The sequence below is a fragment of the Athene noctua genome, chromosome 27 (assembly GCF_965140245.1).
Source record: "Athene noctua chromosome 27, bAthNoc1.hap1.1, whole genome shotgun sequence".
Classification (NCBI taxonomy): Eukaryota; Metazoa; Chordata; class Aves; order Strigiformes; family Strigidae; genus Athene; species Athene noctua.
The window spans coordinates 4,479,837-4,499,110 of NC_134063.1; the positions used below are offsets into that span (position 1 = coordinate 4,479,837).

Here is a 19,274-nt window from a genome sequence, read left to right on the forward strand (position 1 = left end):
GGCTGCCCAGCGCTGCCAGCTGTAACCGCAGCCGGGCCGTAACCCAACTCCCTCGCGTCTGGTCTCCCCCTCTCCAGGCGCTGACGGTTGGCGGGGAGACGGCAGGCGAGGACGGGGCTCTGGGAGCAGCAGCTCTTGGGGTGGCTGAGCTGACATCGGTGGGGGAGAGACCTTCGAGCACGGCTGTCCCCTGTCCAGGTGCCACAGGGCTGAGGCTGGAGCCGTCATGAAGAGCCTGAAGGCCAAGTTCAAGAAGGCAGACGTGAGTGCCATCCCCAGGGACGTGGGGACACGGGGACCTGCTCTGGGATGTCCACGGGGACATGGGGACCTGCCCTGGGGTGTCCCAAGTTTCACAGGGACGTGAGGAGAAGGGGATCTTCCCCAGGATGTCCCGTGTTTCACAGGGACGTGAGGACACTGGGATCTTCCCCAGGATGTCCCCAATGTCACAGGGACATGGCGACCTGCCCTGGGACGTGGAGTGGCTGCTCACGATGGGGACAGCAGCCCCATGGAGGTCAGCGCTGCTGCCCTGGCTGGTGGGATTGAGCTCCCGGTGCACCCAAGGGGGCTCCCAGGGCCATTGCTGGGAGTGGGGCAGAGCAAAGGAAAAATGCAGCAGCAGGGAGAGGGAAGTGGGTCCCAGGTGCCCTCCCTGTCCCCTTCCTGGGGATGGCTGCCAGCTTTCCAGCTGCCACAGCCAGTGGAACCAGCATGTCAATGCTCCTCAATTATTCAGCACCAGCCTGGCACAGGGCCACAGGCTCTCGCCATCCTCCACACTAGGCAGAGGGTGACAGTGCTGTCCCCAGTGCTGCCATGTGCACTGGGGACACGTGGACACAGGTTGAAGTCCCCCACGTGGAGTCTGTGGACTGCCCTGCTTGGGGTGCTCTGTGCCTCAGTTTCCCCACACTTCTCCGAGTGGGGAGGTGTGAGAGGCTTCTGCTGTCCTGCCACCTCCACAGGTCTTCGAGGACTGCTGCCCGGGGACCCTTTGCATTTTGGGGTTCCCTCCCTGAGGGGAGTTTGCTGAGCTCCTGACATGCAGGCAGGGGGTCCTGCCCCTCCCTTGGCCCAGGGCTGTGGGGGGAGGTAAGGCTGTGCCCCCCAGGGCAGGGCAAGGGGTCCCACGTCCCCCTCCTCAGGGAGCAGGATCTGGGTGGCAGGAGGATGCTCACGCCCTTGGTTTGGGGGTGCATTGCTGCCTCCCCTTGAGCATGGGGTGGGAAAGCTGCCCCCCCCACAACCACTTGATCTGGGACTAGCACCCAGACTGGTCCCTGACCGGGACCTTGGTACCTGCTCCGTGGCAGGGATGAGGGGGTGCCTGGAGCTCTGGATGCTGAGGAGGGAGGGAAGGAGGGAAAGAAGGAGGGACGGAGGGATGGAGGGAGGCGGATCCCGGCTCCCACTGCGGCAGGACCCGGCCCCCGCCCGGGCAGCGATGCTGGACCGAGCTGGGGTCTGGGGTCCACGGCCTGGAGCCCCAGCCTGCCCTCGCCCAGGCAGAGGGCAAGGGGTGCATGGCTGCCCGCCGCCTCCTCCTCAACACCATGAAGCAGATCTGCCTCTGTGCCGCTGCCTCCTTCGCGGTACGTCCCTGTCCTCCATCTCCACTCCCCTTTGGTCACGTCCTCCGGGGTAAGCCGTGTCACCCCCACCCCACCTGGACCCCCTCCGTCCCCATCACTGTTCTGTCGCTCGGCTGCGTCCTCTCCAACCTGCTTTGTCCTTGCATGACAAGAGGGGGGGGGGGGCGAGCAGGCACCACCCTCCCAGTTTGCCCAGTAACCCTGGGAGACTGGTTTATTCCCCAGCCCTGGATGGGGTCCCCTGGCCCCACCAGGCTGGAAGGGTTTGTAGGGTCACCCGGCGGGCACAGCGACACAGGTCCAGTGCCTGGCACCGGGCACCAGGCTAGCGAGGGGCAGGATGCAAGCAGCTCCAGAAAGGTGACATCCATTTCCTGCCACCGCGGCCGCAGCGAGCTCCGGTTTGTCGTCACGGGCTGCGGGGTGAACCCAGGGCTTCCCGTGCTGGTCCTGTCCCGCTGCGGGTTGCTCCCGCGGGATGGGGATGCGCAGGACCACTGGGTCAGCAAGTCCCCATCCAGCCCCAGTCCTGCGCAGGGGTGGGGACAGCGCTGTGTCTGGAAGGCTGGAGCCATCCCGGGGGAACTGCTCTCGCTGCCAGCTGTGCTCATCCTGGCTTAGTCCCTCCAAAGCAGGGCTGGGAACAGCGGGGAGAACTGGGCAGGGGTGGGGCTGAGGCGGGTGTTTAGCAGTGGGGTTTTTGGGATGGCAGGGGCAAACCCTGGGGCACGGACAACCAGGCAGTGTTGGCTCGCTCCCAAATCCTGGCTGGTCACAGCCCGGCCCATCCACAGCTAAACTGGGGCAGCTCCTGGTCTGTGGACTGCAAACTGGGGCAGGGGGCTGAAGGGGATCCTGATCCCAGTCAGCTGTCCCAGCTAAACCCTCCCTACCTCGGGGCCAGACACCACAGCACCTAGGAGAGGGCTTGGCGCAGAGATGGCCACTCCAGGGAACAGGGATGGGTGGAAGATAACAGAGATGGGCACGAGGACAGGCACCCAAGCCCAGCCAGCACTCTGTGCCTGTCCCTGGGGACAGCACACCTGTCACAGCCTCCTCTTGGCTTCATTGCAGAGCCAGGACTGGACCAAGAACGATGAGAAGCTCCTGCAAGCTGTGGACTACAATGATGCCGGGAAGGTGACATCTCTCCTCGTCCGCAAGGGCCTGGTCCCCACCAAGCTGGACTCGGAGGGCAAATCTGCGTAAGCGCTGACCCACGTCCCTGGGACACGCAGGGCTGGGGACAAGGCTGGGGGCTGGGGACATGAGTCCAACAGCCCCTGGTCTTGCTGCAGGTTCCACCTGGCTGCCATGCGGGGGAACGTGGACTGCCTGGAAGCCATGCTGGCTCACGGCGTGGATGCCATGACCAAGGACAGCTCGGGTGAGGGCATGGCCATCACATGCCCCTGGCTAATGTCATGGACCAGCCAGGGCCACTGGCGCTCCCCAGTGTTGAGGCTGAGGGGACAGAGGGGACGGCCACACCTGTGGGGGCTGTAAATTGTCCCAGTGTCCTACAGGAACTCAAGCACTGACTGATGGTGCTCTGGGCACGTCCCCTTCCTATTCAGCCCCAGTCCAGCAGATCCTCTTGTGTGCCCATCTGCCCGTCTGTCACCCAGCCGGTCCCCTCTGCCACAGAGTCGCTGTCTGTTCTCTGACCCGTCCCTCTGTCCTTCTCCTCAGGTTACACTGCCCTGCACCTGGCATCCAAGCATGGCCACCCACAGTGCGTCAGCAAGCTGCTGCAGGTACCGGGGCTGGGAATGCTGTGCTGCAAGGGAGGGAGGGTGCTGTGCCAGCGTGGTGTCCTTTCTGTCCTTGAACTCCCTTCCCTCACCAGTAGCATTGGTTGGTGTGGTGGTTCCCAGCTCTGCCCAGCATCCTCTCAGCCCTCCACCATGCCAAGGAGCCACGTCCACTCAAGCAGTCTGTCTGTCTGTCCCCTGTCCTGTAACCCAGGCTCTCTCCCTCAGGCCTCCTGCCCTGTGGATGTGGCCGATGGCAGCGGCCGAACAGCGCTGCACCACGCAGGTGAGTGGGGACAGTGCCAGCCCCGTCCTGCTCATGTCCCCGTGGGAGGCAGAGCACTCAGCCTTTGTCCTTCTCCCCAGCGGCCAGTGGCTGCATCTCGTGCTCAGAGATCCTCTGTGATTTCAAGGCTCCCTTGAACATCAAGGACAAGGTGAGATTCCTCTGCTCCTCGCCCTGCCGTGCTGTGCAGCACAGCAAGGACCCAGGCTGGGGCTGCCTCTGAAATGCAACAGCTTCTGGGCTGGCAGTACCTGGGGTGAAAACACACCATGGGTGGGATGTGGAAATCTGGGAGATAAAAGGAGCGGGATGCTCTGTGGGGAGATCCGAGGCTCATCTGCACATCCCCACCCAACCTGACCCTGCCCAGGATGGCTCCACGCCGCTGATCCTTGCTGCCAAGATGAGCCACTCGGAGCTCTGCCGGTACTTGCTGCACCGCGGCGCGGCTGTCAACAGCCGGGACCTGCAGGGGAGGTGAGTCTGCACTGGTGAGGACTGGGAGTGGACGGGGAGACAAAGGGAATGGGCCGCCTCACCTCTGCTCTCATCTCTCCTCTCAGGACAGCCTTGATGCTGGCCTGCGAGAACGGCAGCGTGGAGACGGTGGAGGTGCTTGTCAATGCCGGTGCCCGAGTGGCCGTGGTGGACTCCACAGGTCACGACGCCGCACACTACAGCCTGGCCACAGGCAATGCTCTCATCCAGCACTTCCTGCAAGAGGCTGCTCAGCGCCGGTCCTGGGCCAGCGGTAAGGCAGCCGTGCTGCCCCAGTGCTCCTTGTCCACAGGGGATGGAGCCACGGGGGTGTTTTCACCCTGCAGGGTGCTTTGGGGCAGGGCTGGCAGAGGCTGGGCATGGCTGGGGGGCACACACCCCCTTTTCCCACACGCTGGGGGTACCTTTGCCTGTGCTGTCACCAGCCGAGGGCTGCGGGGTGGTGCTGAGCCTTCGCTGCCCGTCTCAGTGTCTGCACATGCTCGCACATGCATGTTCACGCGTGTTTTCAAGCACGGGGGCATAAGTGTATGTGTATCAGCCAGTGTGCACGTGTGTCTATGTGTGCATGTCTGTGTGCACGTGTCTCCCGTGTCTGCACATGCGTGTGCATCCCCACAGTTACACACCCATGTAGTTTTCTGTGTGTGTGCCCCTTGTACATGCCTCCCATGCACACACGTGTGTGTGTACCCCACCAAGTGCCCACCCCTGTATGAGCACGTTCAGAGGTGCCCCTGCACCCATGCGGGCTCTGCCTGCTGTGCCCACCCCTACAATCCCCTAAACCTCCCCAATTTCTCTTTCCTCCTGCTCTGCCCGGCAGAAGAGGAGTCAACTGAGCAGACGTCTCAGGTAAGGGCCTGCCTGGCTGCCCACCTCTCATCATGGCTGGCCTGGCCCCAGCCCCTGGTAGGGGGTTCCTGGGAGCCCTGGGACCCTCCAAGGTGAAGGTCAGGAAGGAGGGAGGCCAGTTTATATGTGTTTATATGTTTATATACCTTCTGCCCTGGTGCCTCCACAGACGTCTTCACCCAGCCAGTCGTCTGTCAGGGAGAAGAGCGGCACCCCGAGGAAGAGGAAGGCCCCTCTGCCTCCCCTGGGCACCCCCAGCCAGGTGAGCGATGGGTCCCCCTTGGCTCCCCGTCCGTACCCCATTGGTAGCCAAACCGTGGCCAGCTCAGGGAAACTTTTCCAGCTTCACCCACCCCGGCAGTGGCAGGGATGCTCATGGGCTGGCCTGAGCTGCACCCGAGGCTTCATCCCCACTCCCAGGGTGTCTGCAGCACCCCAGACCCCAAGCTGCTCCTGTCGGCAGGGTGGGGGCCATCAGCCCCCTTCTATCCACCCCACGGGCCCAAAACACCCCTCACCTGGGGGGCTGCGCTGGCGGTGGAGGGGTCCATGCCCTGCCAGAGCTGTCCCTTGTCTCTGGAGAGTGGCCACTGAGCCTGGCGGGGCTCAGCCTGCCACAGCCCCCGCGGTGAGGGTGGGCGGGAGGGGGCTGGCAGCGGGCAGGGGGCCGGCAGTGCCCGGCGCTGAGGTTTGGGGCCGCAGGAGGACCGGGACGCCTACGAGGAGATTGTGCGGCTGCGGCAGGAGAGGGCCCAGTTCTTGCAGAAGATCCGGGGCTTGGAGCAGCAGGAGAAGCAGAGGCGGGAGGTACCAGCGAGCTGCGGGGTCACCGGGGAGATGCCACCGCGTCCCTCGGGAGCGGAGGGGACGGGTGGGATGGGGACAGCATTTATCCCGCCCTGTTTTCTCTCGGTGTCCTGCTAGCGGGCAGAGCTGGACGAGGGCTCCCTGCGCTCCATGGAGAAGCAGGTGAGGCCAGCGAAGAGGTCAGGGGTGGCCTTGGCTCGCTGAGGGGTCCCGGTGCTGGGGATGCCATCGGGACTCTGCTGGGAGCAAAAGGGACCCCATGCCCGTGTCCTGCCCCACAGATCCAGGAGCTGGAGAAGCGGCTGGCGGCACGTGATGGTGAGAAGGAGCGGCTGGGCAAGGAGGTGGAGGCTCTGCGGAGCCGCTTGTCCTCGCTGGAGGTAGGTGTGGGTAGCAGCTGGCAGTGCTGGGGGCTGGGGTGCGCCTGGGGCTGACCCCTGCCACTCTGCACCCCCAGAACGAGAAGGAAAACACAAGCTATGACATCGAGACGCTGCAGGACGAGGAAGGAGACCCGCTGGAGTTCCCAGGTAGGACCCTGCTCTTTCCCAGGGCCCCTGTGGGGCTGCGCAGCCCTTGGGGAGGTGGAACCCCACGGCGGGGAGTGGGGGCACAGCACCAGAGTCCCTGCACCCCGCAGGGGCAGAGCTGCTGCTCTCCAAGAAGACGCTGAGCCCCTCGGCCGAGGAGCTGCTGGCCACACTGCAGGGGCAGGTGCAGTCCCTCACCGTGCAGAACAAGGAGCTGAGGGAGAAAATACAGGCAAGTCCCTGTCTGTCTGTCTGTCTGTCCCTCCCTGCCTCTGTCCCCTGGCCCCCGGGGGTGTCACCGTCTCCTCGGCAGGTGCTGGAGAACTACGAGAGGGACGAAAGCAGCTCGTCCACCCCAGGGGACTTCGTGCCCGCCAGCCGATACAACGCCCTCCAACGCGAGCTGGAGCGGTTGCGGGCGCAGCGCTTGGAGCCGCCGCGGGGTACAGGTGTGAGGGACGAGGCCGGTGGGCAACCGGAGGGGCAGAGAGGGGCCTCGGAGCAAGGCCCGGAGCTGGCGGAGGCCCGGGCAGCCCTGCGGCAAGCGCAGGCGGCGCTGGAGGAGCGGGAGCGGCGGGTGAAGGAGCTGCAGGCCCGTTTGAAGGCCGGCGCGGAGGCAGTGGAGGCGACGGGCTCCCTGGGGGCCTCTCTGGAGGAGGCGTCGAGGGAGAAGGAGGCCTTGCTGGAGCGCTGCAGCCGGGCGGAGGCGGAGGCGGAGGCCCTGCGGCGAGAGCTGGAGGCCAAGGCGCGGGACTGGCGGGCAGCAGGCGGCCCCGAGCCGGAGCCGGGGGTGCTGGAGCGACGGGTGGCGGAGCTGGTGCGGCAGCAGGAGGAGGTGACGGCCCAGCTGGGGCAGCTGCGGGAGACGCTGGGTCGCAGGGAGGCCGAGCTGGGCACCTTGCGGGAGCAGCTGGCCGCCCGGCCGGTGGGGCGGCGGGAGCACGAGGAGGCCCTGGCGCGGCTGCGGCAGGCGCAGGCGGAGGCGGAAGGCCGGGTGCCGCGGGAGGAGCACGCCCGGGCCACGGCGGCGCTGGAGGAGCAGGCGCGGGCGCTGCGGGAGCGGGCGGCGAGGCTGGAGGCGACGGCCGAGGCCAAGGGGCGTGAGGCCGCCCGGCTGGAGGCCGAGCTGGCAGAGGCCGTGCCGCGGGGAGAGCACGAGGCGGCGCAGGCGGGGCTGCGGGCCGAGGCGTCGGCATTGGCCCAGCAGCTGGGCGAGCTGTCGCGGCGGCACGAGAAGACGTGCGAGGAGGTGTTCCGGGTGCAGCGGCAGGCGCTCTTCATGAAGAGCGAGCGGCAGGCGGCTGAGGAGCGTCTGGCCGCCGCGCAGAAGCAGCTGGCGGAGGCGCAGGACGAGGCGCGGAGGCTGCGGGAGCTCCACGGTCACGCCGAGGACTCGGCCCGGCTGGTCAGGGAGAGGGACAGGAAGGTAGGGGACAGGGACGAGGTGTCGGAGGGGGCTTCTGGGAGGGGACGTGATGGCCTGGGCGCTGCACACAAGCACATGTGTTTGCACGCACCTGCACACAGACGCACGCTTGCACACGGAAGTGTTCCCCACCCCCCCGCTGCGGACTCTCCTGCCTGTTCCCCGTTTTTTCCCTCCCCAATCCAAGACTGAAACCAGGGGCTGGGGGGGTGGGAGAGCCCCAGCTTTGCCCCTGCCAGGCACAGGGGCCACCCGAGGTGGACCCTGGGGAGTTGGGGCTCTCGGTGCCTGTAACCTGTGTGTGCCGTGCAGATCACTGAGCTCTCCAAGGAGGTTTTCAGGCTGAAGGAAGCCCTGAATGTCCTCCCCGAGTCCCGGGGACCACCACAGTCGCCCCCCAACACTGCCGCTCTCCAGGCCAAGATCCGGGCGCTGGAGGAGAAGCTGGTGGTGGGTACTGGGGGATCTTGTGGCCGTCACCTGGTGAGCTCTGGGCTTCCAGAAGCCCCTGGCCCCGTGCTCAAACCCTCTCCTCTCTTGCAGGAGACAGAAAAGCGGCACAGCAAGGTGGTGACGCTGTACCGGAGCCACCTCCTCTACGCAGTGCAGGTGAGATGGGGACGTGGCTGGGGGGGAATTGGGGACACTGGGATGGGCGACTGGGGCGCCAGCCAGCCACGCCTCGGTGCCCACCTGCATGTGGGAGGCAGCCAAGGGGCTGGATCCAGGTGCCAACCCCCACACAGAGACTCCCCAGTGTCCCCTCTGACATCCCCACCAATGTCCCCTCTACCCCAGGGCCACATGGATGAGGACGTGCAGAAACTCCTGTGCCAGATCCTGCGGATGCAGCGGCTGCAGGAGCAGGGCAGATGAGCCCCTGCCGGCACGGCGGTGCCGCAGGGGTCGGTGGCACAGCCAGTGACACGCCTGGGGGGCCAGACCCGTGATAGCACCCTCTGTGCCCTTTTGCTTCTCCAGGCAGCACCCTGTCACTGCCACGCGCACCTCCACACCCACCAGCCCCCCTGCTGCCCCCCACACCCCAGCACAGCAGCAATAAAGTATTTATATTCACGCTAATGGGACGGCTCATCTCTGTAGGGGACACGGGTGGGCACGGGGACACGGGTGCTGGGGCTGAGGGGGAGGCTGGCGGAGCTGGGGACAGTGGGGGATCGGTGCCATCAGCTCCTCCAGCCCCGATGTCCCCAGATGGAAGCGGGTGACTGTGAAGGAAGCGGGGTGGTGGCGTGGCAAGGGTTGGAATCTTCTTGGCCAGAGCTAAAACCGCTTTCCTGCGGGTCGGGGGCAGGCAGAGGCCCCGTGCGTGGGGATCCCTGCGGAGCCGCGCTGGGCGGCGGGTCCCCACTGGGGACGGCGTTTCCTGCGCGAGGAAGTGGGCTGAGGCCGGCCGGGGCTGCGGCTTCCCGCACGGGCAGCGACAGAGCTGCTGCTCCCAGAGGCCTGGCCCTGCTGCGGTGAGCGTGACGGGGGACAGGGCGCCCCGTGGGGCACAGCGGGGTGTCGGGGGCTAGGGGGTGGCTCCACGACGCCTGGCTTGGGGGGCACCGTGGGGGGCCCCTCGTCCATGTATTCCTGGGAGGGCCAGGCCTGTCCCCGCCGTGGGGCTGAGCCAGCCTGCAGCCAGGGTGGGCGATGACAAGGGCAGGATCTGTCCCTGTGGTGCTGGGTTTGGTCACAGTGGGGAGCACAGGCTGGGTTTTGGGGGGGTCTTTGTGAGGCACAGTCCCTCCCCAGGTGCCCTGGGAGGTGGGGGCCGTCCAAGGGCGCTGGCTCCTTCCCTGGCCAAGGTCAGAGTGACCCAACACCCCAGTTCTGGGCACAGGACCGCGGGGGTGGCCACAGGTCCCTGTGGGAAACCCCAGTCACACACGGTCACACTCCGGCCTCTGTCCCCTCCTCCTTCCTGGCAGCAGGATCTGGCCACTCCAACGAGAAACCGTCCCTGTCCCCAGGGCGTGTGGCAAGGTCAGAGGGGAAACTGAGGCATGGCACTGTGGGGTGTCCTGGGGATGGGTTTGAACCCCCTGGCTTTAGGGTGATGTCCCTGGATCACCTGGGGACCTGTGGCCGTGGTGTCCCTGCTGTCCCCTGCCCTGGGGTTTGACCGTCCTGACTGTCCCCCATCAGGTCCCTGGATCCGGGCAGCTCCGCTGAGTCTCCCTGACATGAAGTGGCTTTGGGTGGTGGCTTTTGTGGCACCCGTCTGCACCCTTCCCTACAACGGCACGGCAGGCAGCACCGGGGACGGGGACGATGGGGACAGAGGTATGGGGGCATGTGGGACTGGGGATGGAGGGATTGGGGCAGCTGGGATGGAGGTATGGGGGGAACTGGGGGGATGGGCGGGCTGGGGACAGAGATATGAGGTGGGGGGCACTGGGAGGGCTGGGGGCAGAAGTATGGGGGCATGGGGGACCAGGGATAGAGGGGCTGGGGTGTGGAATGGAGGTCTGGGGGGATCTGGGGGGACTGGAGACAGCAGGACTGGGCAGACTGGGAGTGCTGGGGATGGAGATGGAGGGGGCAGTGATGGAGATACAGGAGCACTGAGGGGACCGAGGACAGAATTACAGGGCACCTAAGGATGGAAATGTAGGGACATGGGAGGGACTGGGGACATGGGGGGACTGATGATGGAGAAACAGGGACATGGGGGGCCTGGGGACATGAGGGGACGGAGGACAGAGGCGCAGGGGCTGGAGGCATTGGGGAGAGACAGGCAGCAAGGTGCTGGGAACAGAGCTGGGGGGCCCAGGGAGGCACAGACCCTTCCTGCCCCACTGTCACCGCCTTCCACTTGCTGTCCCGGCTGTGGAGTGTCCCCTTGGCCCCCCTCCCTGCCGGTGACCGCAGCGGGAGGTGGGGGGGCTGTGCCATGCCCACTGCCACGTCCCGCAGGCCGCTGCGCCCTGCAGCACGGCACCCTGGGCACCGAGGTGCTGCTGCGGTGCCCGGCTGCAGCGGGGGGGTCGGCTGAGTGGCACCGGGAGGGGACAGTCCTGGGGACGTACCCTGCTCCGGGGCTGGCCCTCCCCAATGCCAGCCTGGCCCACGAGGGCCACTACAGCTGCCACCACCCTGGCACCGGCGAGACCTGGGCCACCATCTGCCTGCGGCTGGGCTGTGAGTGACCCAGACCCCCCCCCATGGCCCCCACTGCCGGCTGGGGGTCCCCTGGGGAGGGTGGCAGTGGGGTGATGACCATCCCCTGCCCCAGATCCCCCTGCACTGCCTGTCCTCGAGTGCTGGGCCATCAGCTACCCGCAGGCAGTGAACTGCTCCTGGGTGCTGGCCCCCGAGCCGCTGCTGGACACTGACTTCGTGGCCACGTACAGGTCAGTGGGGGGCCCCAAGCCCTGGCTAAGCCCCCCGGCCCTGTGCCTACATCACACGTGAGCCTGCAGGCAGGGCAGTTTGCCCCTTGCCCAGCTCCCCCCCTTCACCCCCCCCAGGCACAGCGTGGGGGGGGCCACCGAGGTGGGCGAGTGCATCCTCACAGGGCCGCGGAGCTGCTCCTTTGGGGACATGCAGATGTTCTCCCTCACCCCCTACGTGGTGAACGTGACGGCCGTGAACCCCCTGGGCGCTGCCTCCAGAGTCCTGCCCTTCCTCCTGGAGAACATCAGTGAGTGCTGCTGGGACCAGCCTGGATCCCCCCACAGACCCCTCCTACTTAACCCCCCCACCTTCCCACAACCTGGGCCTGGGTCTAATCCAGCCTTCTGGGCCTTTCCCCTCCGGTTTGCTCCCCTATTGGGATACAGAAACATCAGTGCAATGATTTGCTGGGTCTCAGGCTGTCCCTGCAGCCTGGATTGCACAGCTCAGTTAACGGGGCTGGTGGACACGATGTCACTGTCCCCAGCAGCCCTGTGCCGGATCCCCCCATCACCGTCATTGTCTCCCTGCTTCGTTAGTAAAGCCGGACCCTCCCGAGGACCTGCGGGTCTCACCCATCCCTGGGGAGACCAAGAAGCTGCTGCTGGAGTGGAGCCCACCCAGGTCCTGGCCCTTCCCAGAGTACTTCCCGCTGAAGTATCGCATCCGCTATGCCCAGGAGGAGGGTTCCTTCACCAAAACGGTACTGCCCACCCCCGCTGCTTCCCCCACCCTCCCACACGAGGTAAACTGAGGCACAGCTGAGGGGTGCGTCCCCGAGCAAGGCTGTGTCCTGTCCCCTCGCCCCATGGGTGCCCCTAACCCTGCTCTACCCCTAGATCGGGCCGTACGAGCAGACATCCTACACCCTGACGGGTGTGCAACCCGGGACCCTCCACCACATCCAGGTGGCCGCCAAAGACCTCACAGACTCTGGGGAGTTCAGCGCCTGGAGCCTCCCGGCCTCGGGGACGCCCTGGACGGAGCCGTGAGAGGCAGAGCAGGGCCAGCGTCCCCTTCCCCGTCCTGCTCCTCTGCCCTGTCCTGCTGAGGGACCCTACGTGCCACAGCCACACGCTGTCCCCGTGCCCCCAGCAGTGTGGAGCCACTCGCGCTGGAGGGACCCACCAGAAACGGGCAATAAACCAGCTTGAGGCTCTGGTCCCCATCCCGTCCTTGTCACGTTCTCCGTGAAGCAGCCGAGGGACGGGCCCTTTGCTGCCACTAAGGCCAGATGGGGCCAGGCTGGCGCTGGCCATGGGCAGAGGGGAGGGCATGGGCTCCAATCGGCCCCAGTCACCTCAACTGGTCCGTAATGGCCTGGACTGGTCCCTGAGGAGGGTCCAGACTGGTCACTTTGCCCCCCCTAAGGCCTTGGTGTGGGCTCAGCTGGTCCCTGTGACCCTGCCATGGCCCGCACTGGCCCCCCCCATGCCTGTGTGGTCCCCGAGGTCCCTCTCCATAGCGTGAGGTGGTTTCTAGGACCCGTGGAGCACAGAACCACTTGCGGCTTGAAAGCTGAGAAAGTCTTGGCCGAAGAGAAGACAATGCGGAAAGAGAGGGGAAAGGAGGAGAGAAACAATCTCTGGCAAAATAATCCCTGGGACACTGTGGAGGGCAGCAGGGCCCTGCCCGGTCCCTTTCAAAGCCTGGCTGAGGCCCTGGGGAGCTCTGGAGTGCAGAAGGGCCTGGTCTGGACCATGGCTAAGCCCAGTCTAAGCCCCAGGGCTTTTGAAGGCAGCAGGCAGCTTGCAGACCCTGGCTAAGCCTGGCCTAAGCTCTGGGGCTCTCTGGAGGGAGGCAGTTCAGTTTGCAGTCTCTGGCTAAGCCCGGCCCAAGCCCAAAGCCTCTCTGGAGGGAGGCAGGGCAGCTTGCAGATCCTGGCTAAACCTGGCCCAAGCCCAAAGCCTCTCTGGAGGGAGGCAGGGCAGCTTGCAGACCCTGGCTAAGCCCGGCCCAAGCCCAAAGTCTCTCTGGAGGGAGGCAGGGCAGCTTGCAGATCCTGGCTAAACCTGGCCCAAGCCCAAAGCCTCTCTGGAGGGAGGCAGGGCAGCTTGCAGACCCTGGCTAAGCCCGGCCCAAGCCCAAAGCCTCTCTGGAGGGAGGCAGGGCAGCTTGCAGACCCTGGCTAAGCCCGGCCCAAGCCCAAAGCCTCTCTGGAGGGAGGCAGGGCAGCTTGCAGATCCTGGCTAAACCTGGTCCAAGCCCAAAGCCTCTCTGGAGGGAGGCAGGGCAGCTTGCAGACCCTGGCTAAACCTGGCCCAAGCCCAAAGCCTCTCTGGAGGGAGGCAGGGCAGGTTGCAGACCCTGGCTAAACCTGGCCCAAGCCCAAAGCCTCTCTGGAGGGAGGCAGGGCAGCTTGCAGATCCTGGCTAAACCTGGCCCAAGCCCAAAGCCTCTCTGGAGGGAGGCAGGGCAGCTTGCAGACCCTGGCTAAGCCCGGCCCAAGCCCAAAGTCTCTCTGGAGGGAGGCAGGGCAGCTTGCAGATCCTGGCTAAACCTGGCCCAAGCCCAAAGCCTCTCTGGAGGGAGGCAGGGCAGCTTGCAGACCCTGGCTAAGCCCGGCCCAAGCCCAAAGCCTCTCTGGAGGGAGGCAGGGCAGCTTGCAGACCCTGGCTAAGCCCGGCCCAAGCCCAAAGCCTCTCTGGAGGGAGGCAGGGCAGCTTGCAGATCCTGGCTAAACCTGGTCCAAGCCCAAAGCCTCTCTGGAGGGAGGCAGGGCAGCTTGCAGACCCTGGCTAAACCTGGCCCAAGCCCAAAGCCTCTCTGGAGGGAGGCAGGGCAGGTTGCAGACCCTGGCTAAGCCCGGCCCAAGCCCAAAGCCTCTCTGGAGGGAGGCAGGGCAGCTTGCAGACCCTGGCTAAGCCCGGCCCAAGCCCAAAGCCTCTCTGGAGGGAGGCAGGGCAGCTTGCAGATCCTGGCTAAACCTGGCCCAAGCCCAAAGCCTCTCTGGAGGGAGGCAGGGCAGCTTGCAGACCCTGGCTAAGCCCGGCCCAAGCTCAAAGCCTCTCTGGAGGGAGGCAGGGCAGCTTGCAGACCCTGGCTAAGCCCGGCCCAAGCCCCGTGTCTCTCTGGAGGGAGGCAGGGCAGCTTGCAGACCCGCCCTGGCCCGGCCCAAGCGCCGGGGCTCTGCAGGGCCCGCTGCTGCCTCCTCGTGGTGCGTGGCGGCGCGGCCGGCAGGCGGCGCTGTTCGCGCATGCGCAAGGCGAGCGGCCGCTCTCGTGGCGCCCCCCCGCGGCCGCGCGCCCGTGCTGCAGCCGGGCGCTGTGCGCATGCGCAGGACGGGCCCCCGCCGCGCCGCCGCTCTCGCGAGATCTGGGCCTGGCGCCGCTGCCGCCCGCGTGGCGCATGCGCACTGCGCCCCCCCCCTCGGCGGCGGGGTCCCGCCTGCGCCGCGCAGCGCCGGGCGGCGGCCGGGCCGGGTCGGTCCGCGGGGAAGGCCGGCGGCTGGAGGCTGGTCCTGGCTGCCAGGCTGCCCCCGGGCACCCGCCGCCATCTCAGGAGCTGGAGTCTCTGGCGTGGTTCTCTCTGAACTCCTCTTCCTCTCTCAGGTTCCCTCCGCAAACCCTTACGTTTTTCTTTTAAGCTGCCTTTTGTCCCTCTGCCCCCCTTCAGCACCTCCCTCCTTCCATCACAAGGCCCGAGTTCTTGCGCTCCACAGCCGTCTTTTAACCCTTCGGATCCCTCTTTTTCCCTCACAAACCCCTCCTGAGGTGTTTTTTGTGCCCGGGAGCAGTTGTCCCCTGTGCTGTCTAGGATGGCTCTACTCAGTCCCTTGCCCTGTGATGGCAGCTGTACTCTGCTCAGATCCCACCGGGAGTTCCTCATTGTGCCCCTGAGCAAAGGAAGGTGAGGGCCACCAATACCTTTTGGTCCTGGCCATTTCTGTGGGGGAACCCGAGGTGGTGGGTCTCTGTTTTGGACCTGGGCTCTGGTGGGGGTGAGGGCCTCAGGGTGACAGAGCAAGCACAGAGCCCCACAAGCACCCTCACCCCAGCGCAGCCCTTTTTCAGGGTGCTCAAGAGGTCCTGCTGGCCTCCAGAGAGCCCCAGGGCCTTTGCTGGGCTTTGCTGGTACTTGCAAGGAGCCCTGCTTCCTTTCAGATTTCCCTGGGTCCTTTTCCATGTTTAGCCAAAGCCTGGGCAAGGCTCTCCTGCCACCCCGAGAGTCCTGGGGCTTTCTCTGGGCTTTGCCAGGGAACCAGGCAGGGTCCTGCTGCCCTCCAGAGAGCCCTGGGGCTCTTGCTGGCCTTTGCCAGGACCCGCAAGGAGCCATGCATCTCTCCAGAGTTCTCCGAGTCCTTTGCCAGGCGTTGCCAGTGCTCAGGCAGAGCCCTGCTACCTTTCAGAGAGCACCAGGGCTTTTACCGGGCTTTGCCAGGGCCCTGCTGCCCTCCACATTTTCTTGGCACCTTCACCTGGCTTTGGAGGAGCCTGAGCAGTGTCCTGCCCTTCACAGAGACCCAGAGCCTTCCTGGGCCTTGGCAGCGCTCGCTGTCCTTAAAGGGCATCTGGGAGAAGGGCTCGTTCTTCTTGTGCAGTGAAGTTCCATCTTGCTCCAGCTGATGGCACGATTGGGAGAGTGTAGAGCCGAGATTTTTCCCAGGAAGATAGACGGCATGTTGGACAAAGTCCCAGTTCTCCCGCTCGAGTATTTGATATTGTGCAGTGTGGGTCTCAGCCTTGCACCACACCACTATTCCCACCAATAATGAGTTCAGAGAAGAGCCTGTTTCTTATAAAATGAGAAAATAAATACAATCCAGGCCAAGTCACTAGGTCAGGGATGAGACAAGAGTTATCTGCAGGACAAGCAACCAGCAGTTTGAGGCTGTAAAGGACTTCTAGCCATAGGAATGGGCTCCCACCAGCAGGAGTTAATGGTATGTCAGTCCACGGGAGAGCTTCCTTCCATAGCACATGTGTGTTTGAGGCAATAATCCCTCCAGGGTTTCAGCTCCTTCTGTGTCTGACTTACAGCTGTATAACCTTCCAAACACACAGCAAAGGCATTTTTCTCTGGGAAAGTGTCAGCTCCCTTTGGCCTCACGCTGACAATCGGCCATTGTGTGTCCATTCGGTGATCCGGAGCGCTCTAAGAGACTCCAAACTGGCTGGGCTGAACACCTGGGCTTTCCTGGTGCAATTGGATAAGCCAAACAGCCTTTGAATTAGTACTGTGGTGTATGGAGTGAAATCGGGTCTCTGGGATGGGAAGTCTGTGCAGTTTAGAGCAACTAATGGGTCAGTAACGTGTGTAGGATAGGAATGTGTGTTCACAAGGTCTTGCAATGGCAAAAAATGATTATACATACAGGGACAAAACTCCACGTCCCGTTTTCCTTTGCATTTTGTGAATTCTGCTCTTTGAGCAAGAAAAAAATTATTTATATTACTTATTTCAGGGAGGCAGAGTCACTTAATACTTAAAAGCCAGGTCCAGTTATTCTTCTTCCTGGCTCTATCACTTGCATCAGAGTACAACCTCAGGGAGGACATTAGCCTTGCTCTGAAATTTCCATATCTTTAGCACGATGCTAATAAGTAATACCTCCACTGGAATGGAAATAGTTAATATTAAAAAAGATCTTTAAGCTTTTTCTTGATTTAGATCTTAATAAAGCCATTGCTTTCTAAAATCAGTTTTAAAAAGGCATAAACTGCACATTCTTTCTAAAATGTGATGGCAAATTCATGAGAGATTTTACAGGATGGTTTCTGTCATCTGAACATCATGTGTAGTTTTTGTTTGTTTGCTCTTCATACCTTCTGAACAAGAAATCTTTGAATTTGGATTCTGATTAAAAAATGTCCTTGGCAGGGCACTTTTTTATTGTTGCCTGGCAGCTCTCAAAACTTTCACAGATGTTTCTCCATCATTTACATTCAGATTCTATTTCTGCAAATAGACCACTTTATTAATTTCTTTATGGAAGCTGAGTTTTTGGAATACAAGGCGAGCGACCTGAGGCGGTTGGTGTGTGCTCGGTTATTGTATTTCCATAGCTGGAACAGTATAGCTCTCTGGGAACATGAGAACATACGCAACTGCAAGACCAGCCCTCAGTCAATGAAACTGTGAACCAAAGTTTCATGAGATCCTTTCCCAGCAGGTCTAGATTGGCTCTGAGCGTGTTGTGGAAGGGACCTGCGTGAAGGGAATCACTAGGGTCACTGTGAGAGTGCGTGTGCTTTTTTGTTGCTATGTCATAATGTGATTTAGCTGGGTTTTTGAATGCCAGCAACCCAGCTAGTGGCAGACAGGGAGTGTGTAACTAAAAAAACTGTGATTTGGTAGGAAAGGAGCCTGCATACCCTGACTTTCCTGGGTGGAGAGCTTGGCAGCCCTCACATAGTTCCTTTCCAGCTTGGGTTTTTCTTTTTCTTTGGCCTCAGGAGAAGGGGCCCACTGGGGAGCTACCCGTTACAAACCTTGTCTCTATCTTCTTGCACCTTCACAAGGCTCCTGTGTTTAGTCTGGGCCTTGCTGTAACTTAGCAGCATTAGGTAACTTAACAATTACAGTAACCTGCAAGAATGCCTGAGTGAAAACCCCTCTGTGCCAGGCAAAGGGGCTCCACCGGGGAGGTGTGTGGGTTCATCATGTTGTACCCTCCCTCTTTGCCTTTTACAGCACTTCGAAGTCTAATAAAAGCTGCTGATTCCCATTTAATGGATAACGTTGGCTACTAACAAGCTCACCTCCCTCTTAAAAAGCCAACGTTGCTCTCAGGAGATCTAATTTAGGAAGCACATGTAAGGCAAGGGTGTCCTGCAAGGGCCCCTGGGGTGGAAGCCGCACCATGCAGTACTCCAGGCTGGTCGGCTGCCAGAGCTCAGAGTATTTTTATCCACCAGCCAAGCTACCAGAGGCTCTCCTCAAGCTCTGCACCACCTGAGCGTTGTGGAGGACAGACTCACATCTACAACAGGCATTAATTCTTCCTGAGCGGTGCAGGGACTCCCTGCCCTGGTAGTGGGACAGACTGGACGTTGCAAACAGAAAGGCTCGAGCCCAAGCCTTGTGCTACAAAGCTCTTCTGGTGCCAGCTCTGGTACAATATTCCGTCTGGTCCACTGGATCTGCAGTCTCCTGCTGTGGGTCCTCCATCCTCTTGCCTCAGGTGGCTTTCTCAGGGCATCGGTACTGACCTGAGGGACCTGTGGATTCTGCGTTCGTTCCCATTTATCCTTTGCCATGGGGCTGAATTACCACCTGCTTTTTCTCAAAGGTTTTGCTAGAGGATGACCTAGTGCTCCAGAGCTCAGACACTTTGATCCCTCATTCCAGCAGAGGCAGGGATGTATTTCACTAGAGCAAAGCAAAAAGACTATTAAAGTACAGAGGGGAAAGGCCTCGTTCTGGATGTGTGGCAATGTCTGCATGTGGGAAGGTCTGATGTAGAGAAATCTGTTTTCCCAACAATGACATTTGCTTTCAGTGATATTTCCCATAAGGCACCATCGTGCTTCTCAAAGCGGTGAGTGATGTTGGAGGACACGTGTGTTGTTATATTTAGTAATATGGAGAAGACTTAAGTGTTACTGTGGTCGTACCACCAGTACAATGTGAGTGTGTAGGGGCAGATCAGGTCAGTGAAGATCACCAGTGTACATCAGCACGGGCTTATAGTCACTGTCCGTAGTTGCTTGTGCTCTGAGCTGTCTCAAGTATTGGGTGTGCACAGCATCCTCCCCAAATACCACATAAATTTCAAACCTGCCATTTCCACTCTACAATAAAGCAAAGGCATCCATCTATGGCCTGTTGTTTGCACGAGTGACAAGTCTGTGTCAACACAAAAGCATGAAATCCATACCCATGAATGCTGTTGTGATGTGGGTGACATGAAACTAGAGGGGATCTTGGGTATCCAGAGACAATCAGGAGACATGAAAGCAGACAGCTTCACCCCATTCAATATGGTCTTCTTTAAACTATGTTTTTACTTCAGATTTGGGCTGCCAATAACTCATTCAAACAATGATCTAATGCCTATGTGAATGTTTGTAAAACCTCACTGCTCTGGCAGGTTGAGCGCTTGCCAAAAAGCAATCACATGTAATTAGGGAGAAGGAATTTGAATATACTGGCCTTTCAGTGCAGCATATT

The 19,274-nt window shown here is 62.1% G+C and overlaps 2 protein-coding genes across 2 annotated transcripts; both read left to right on the forward strand.

Moving 5' to 3' along the window:
* The first annotated feature begins 211 nt into the window (after positions 1–211).
* ANKRD24 (ankyrin repeat domain 24) lies at positions 212–8,796 on the forward strand. The gene is made up of 19 exons (XM_074927833.1): positions 212–262; positions 2,676–2,806; positions 2,900–2,988; positions 3,294–3,358; positions 3,584–3,641; positions 3,722–3,792; positions 4,012–4,118; positions 4,205–4,392; positions 4,966–4,994; positions 5,164–5,256; positions 5,697–5,801; positions 5,919–5,963; positions 6,083–6,181; positions 6,259–6,331; positions 6,442–6,563; positions 6,645–7,757; positions 8,070–8,207; positions 8,301–8,366; positions 8,556–8,796. The coding sequence occupies exons 1-19, from the start codon at positions 227–229 to the stop codon at positions 8,631–8,633; spliced, it is 2,706 nt and encodes a 901-aa protein (XP_074783934.1). The 5' UTR covers positions 212–226; the 3' UTR covers positions 8,634–8,796.
* A 370-nt stretch (positions 8,797–9,166) lies between these two features.
* Positions 9,167–12,284, forward strand: EBI3 (Epstein-Barr virus induced 3). Its single transcript, XM_074928113.1, has 7 exons — positions 9,167–9,238; positions 9,912–10,049; positions 10,683–10,907; positions 11,002–11,119; positions 11,237–11,409; positions 11,702–11,865; positions 12,002–12,284. Exons 2-7 carry the CDS (start codon positions 9,950–9,952, stop codon positions 12,152–12,154), a joined length of 933 nt encoding a protein of 310 aa, XP_074784214.1. The 5' UTR covers positions 9,167–9,238; positions 9,912–9,949; the 3' UTR covers positions 12,155–12,284.
* The last annotated feature ends 6,990 nt before the right edge of the window (positions 12,285–19,274 follow it).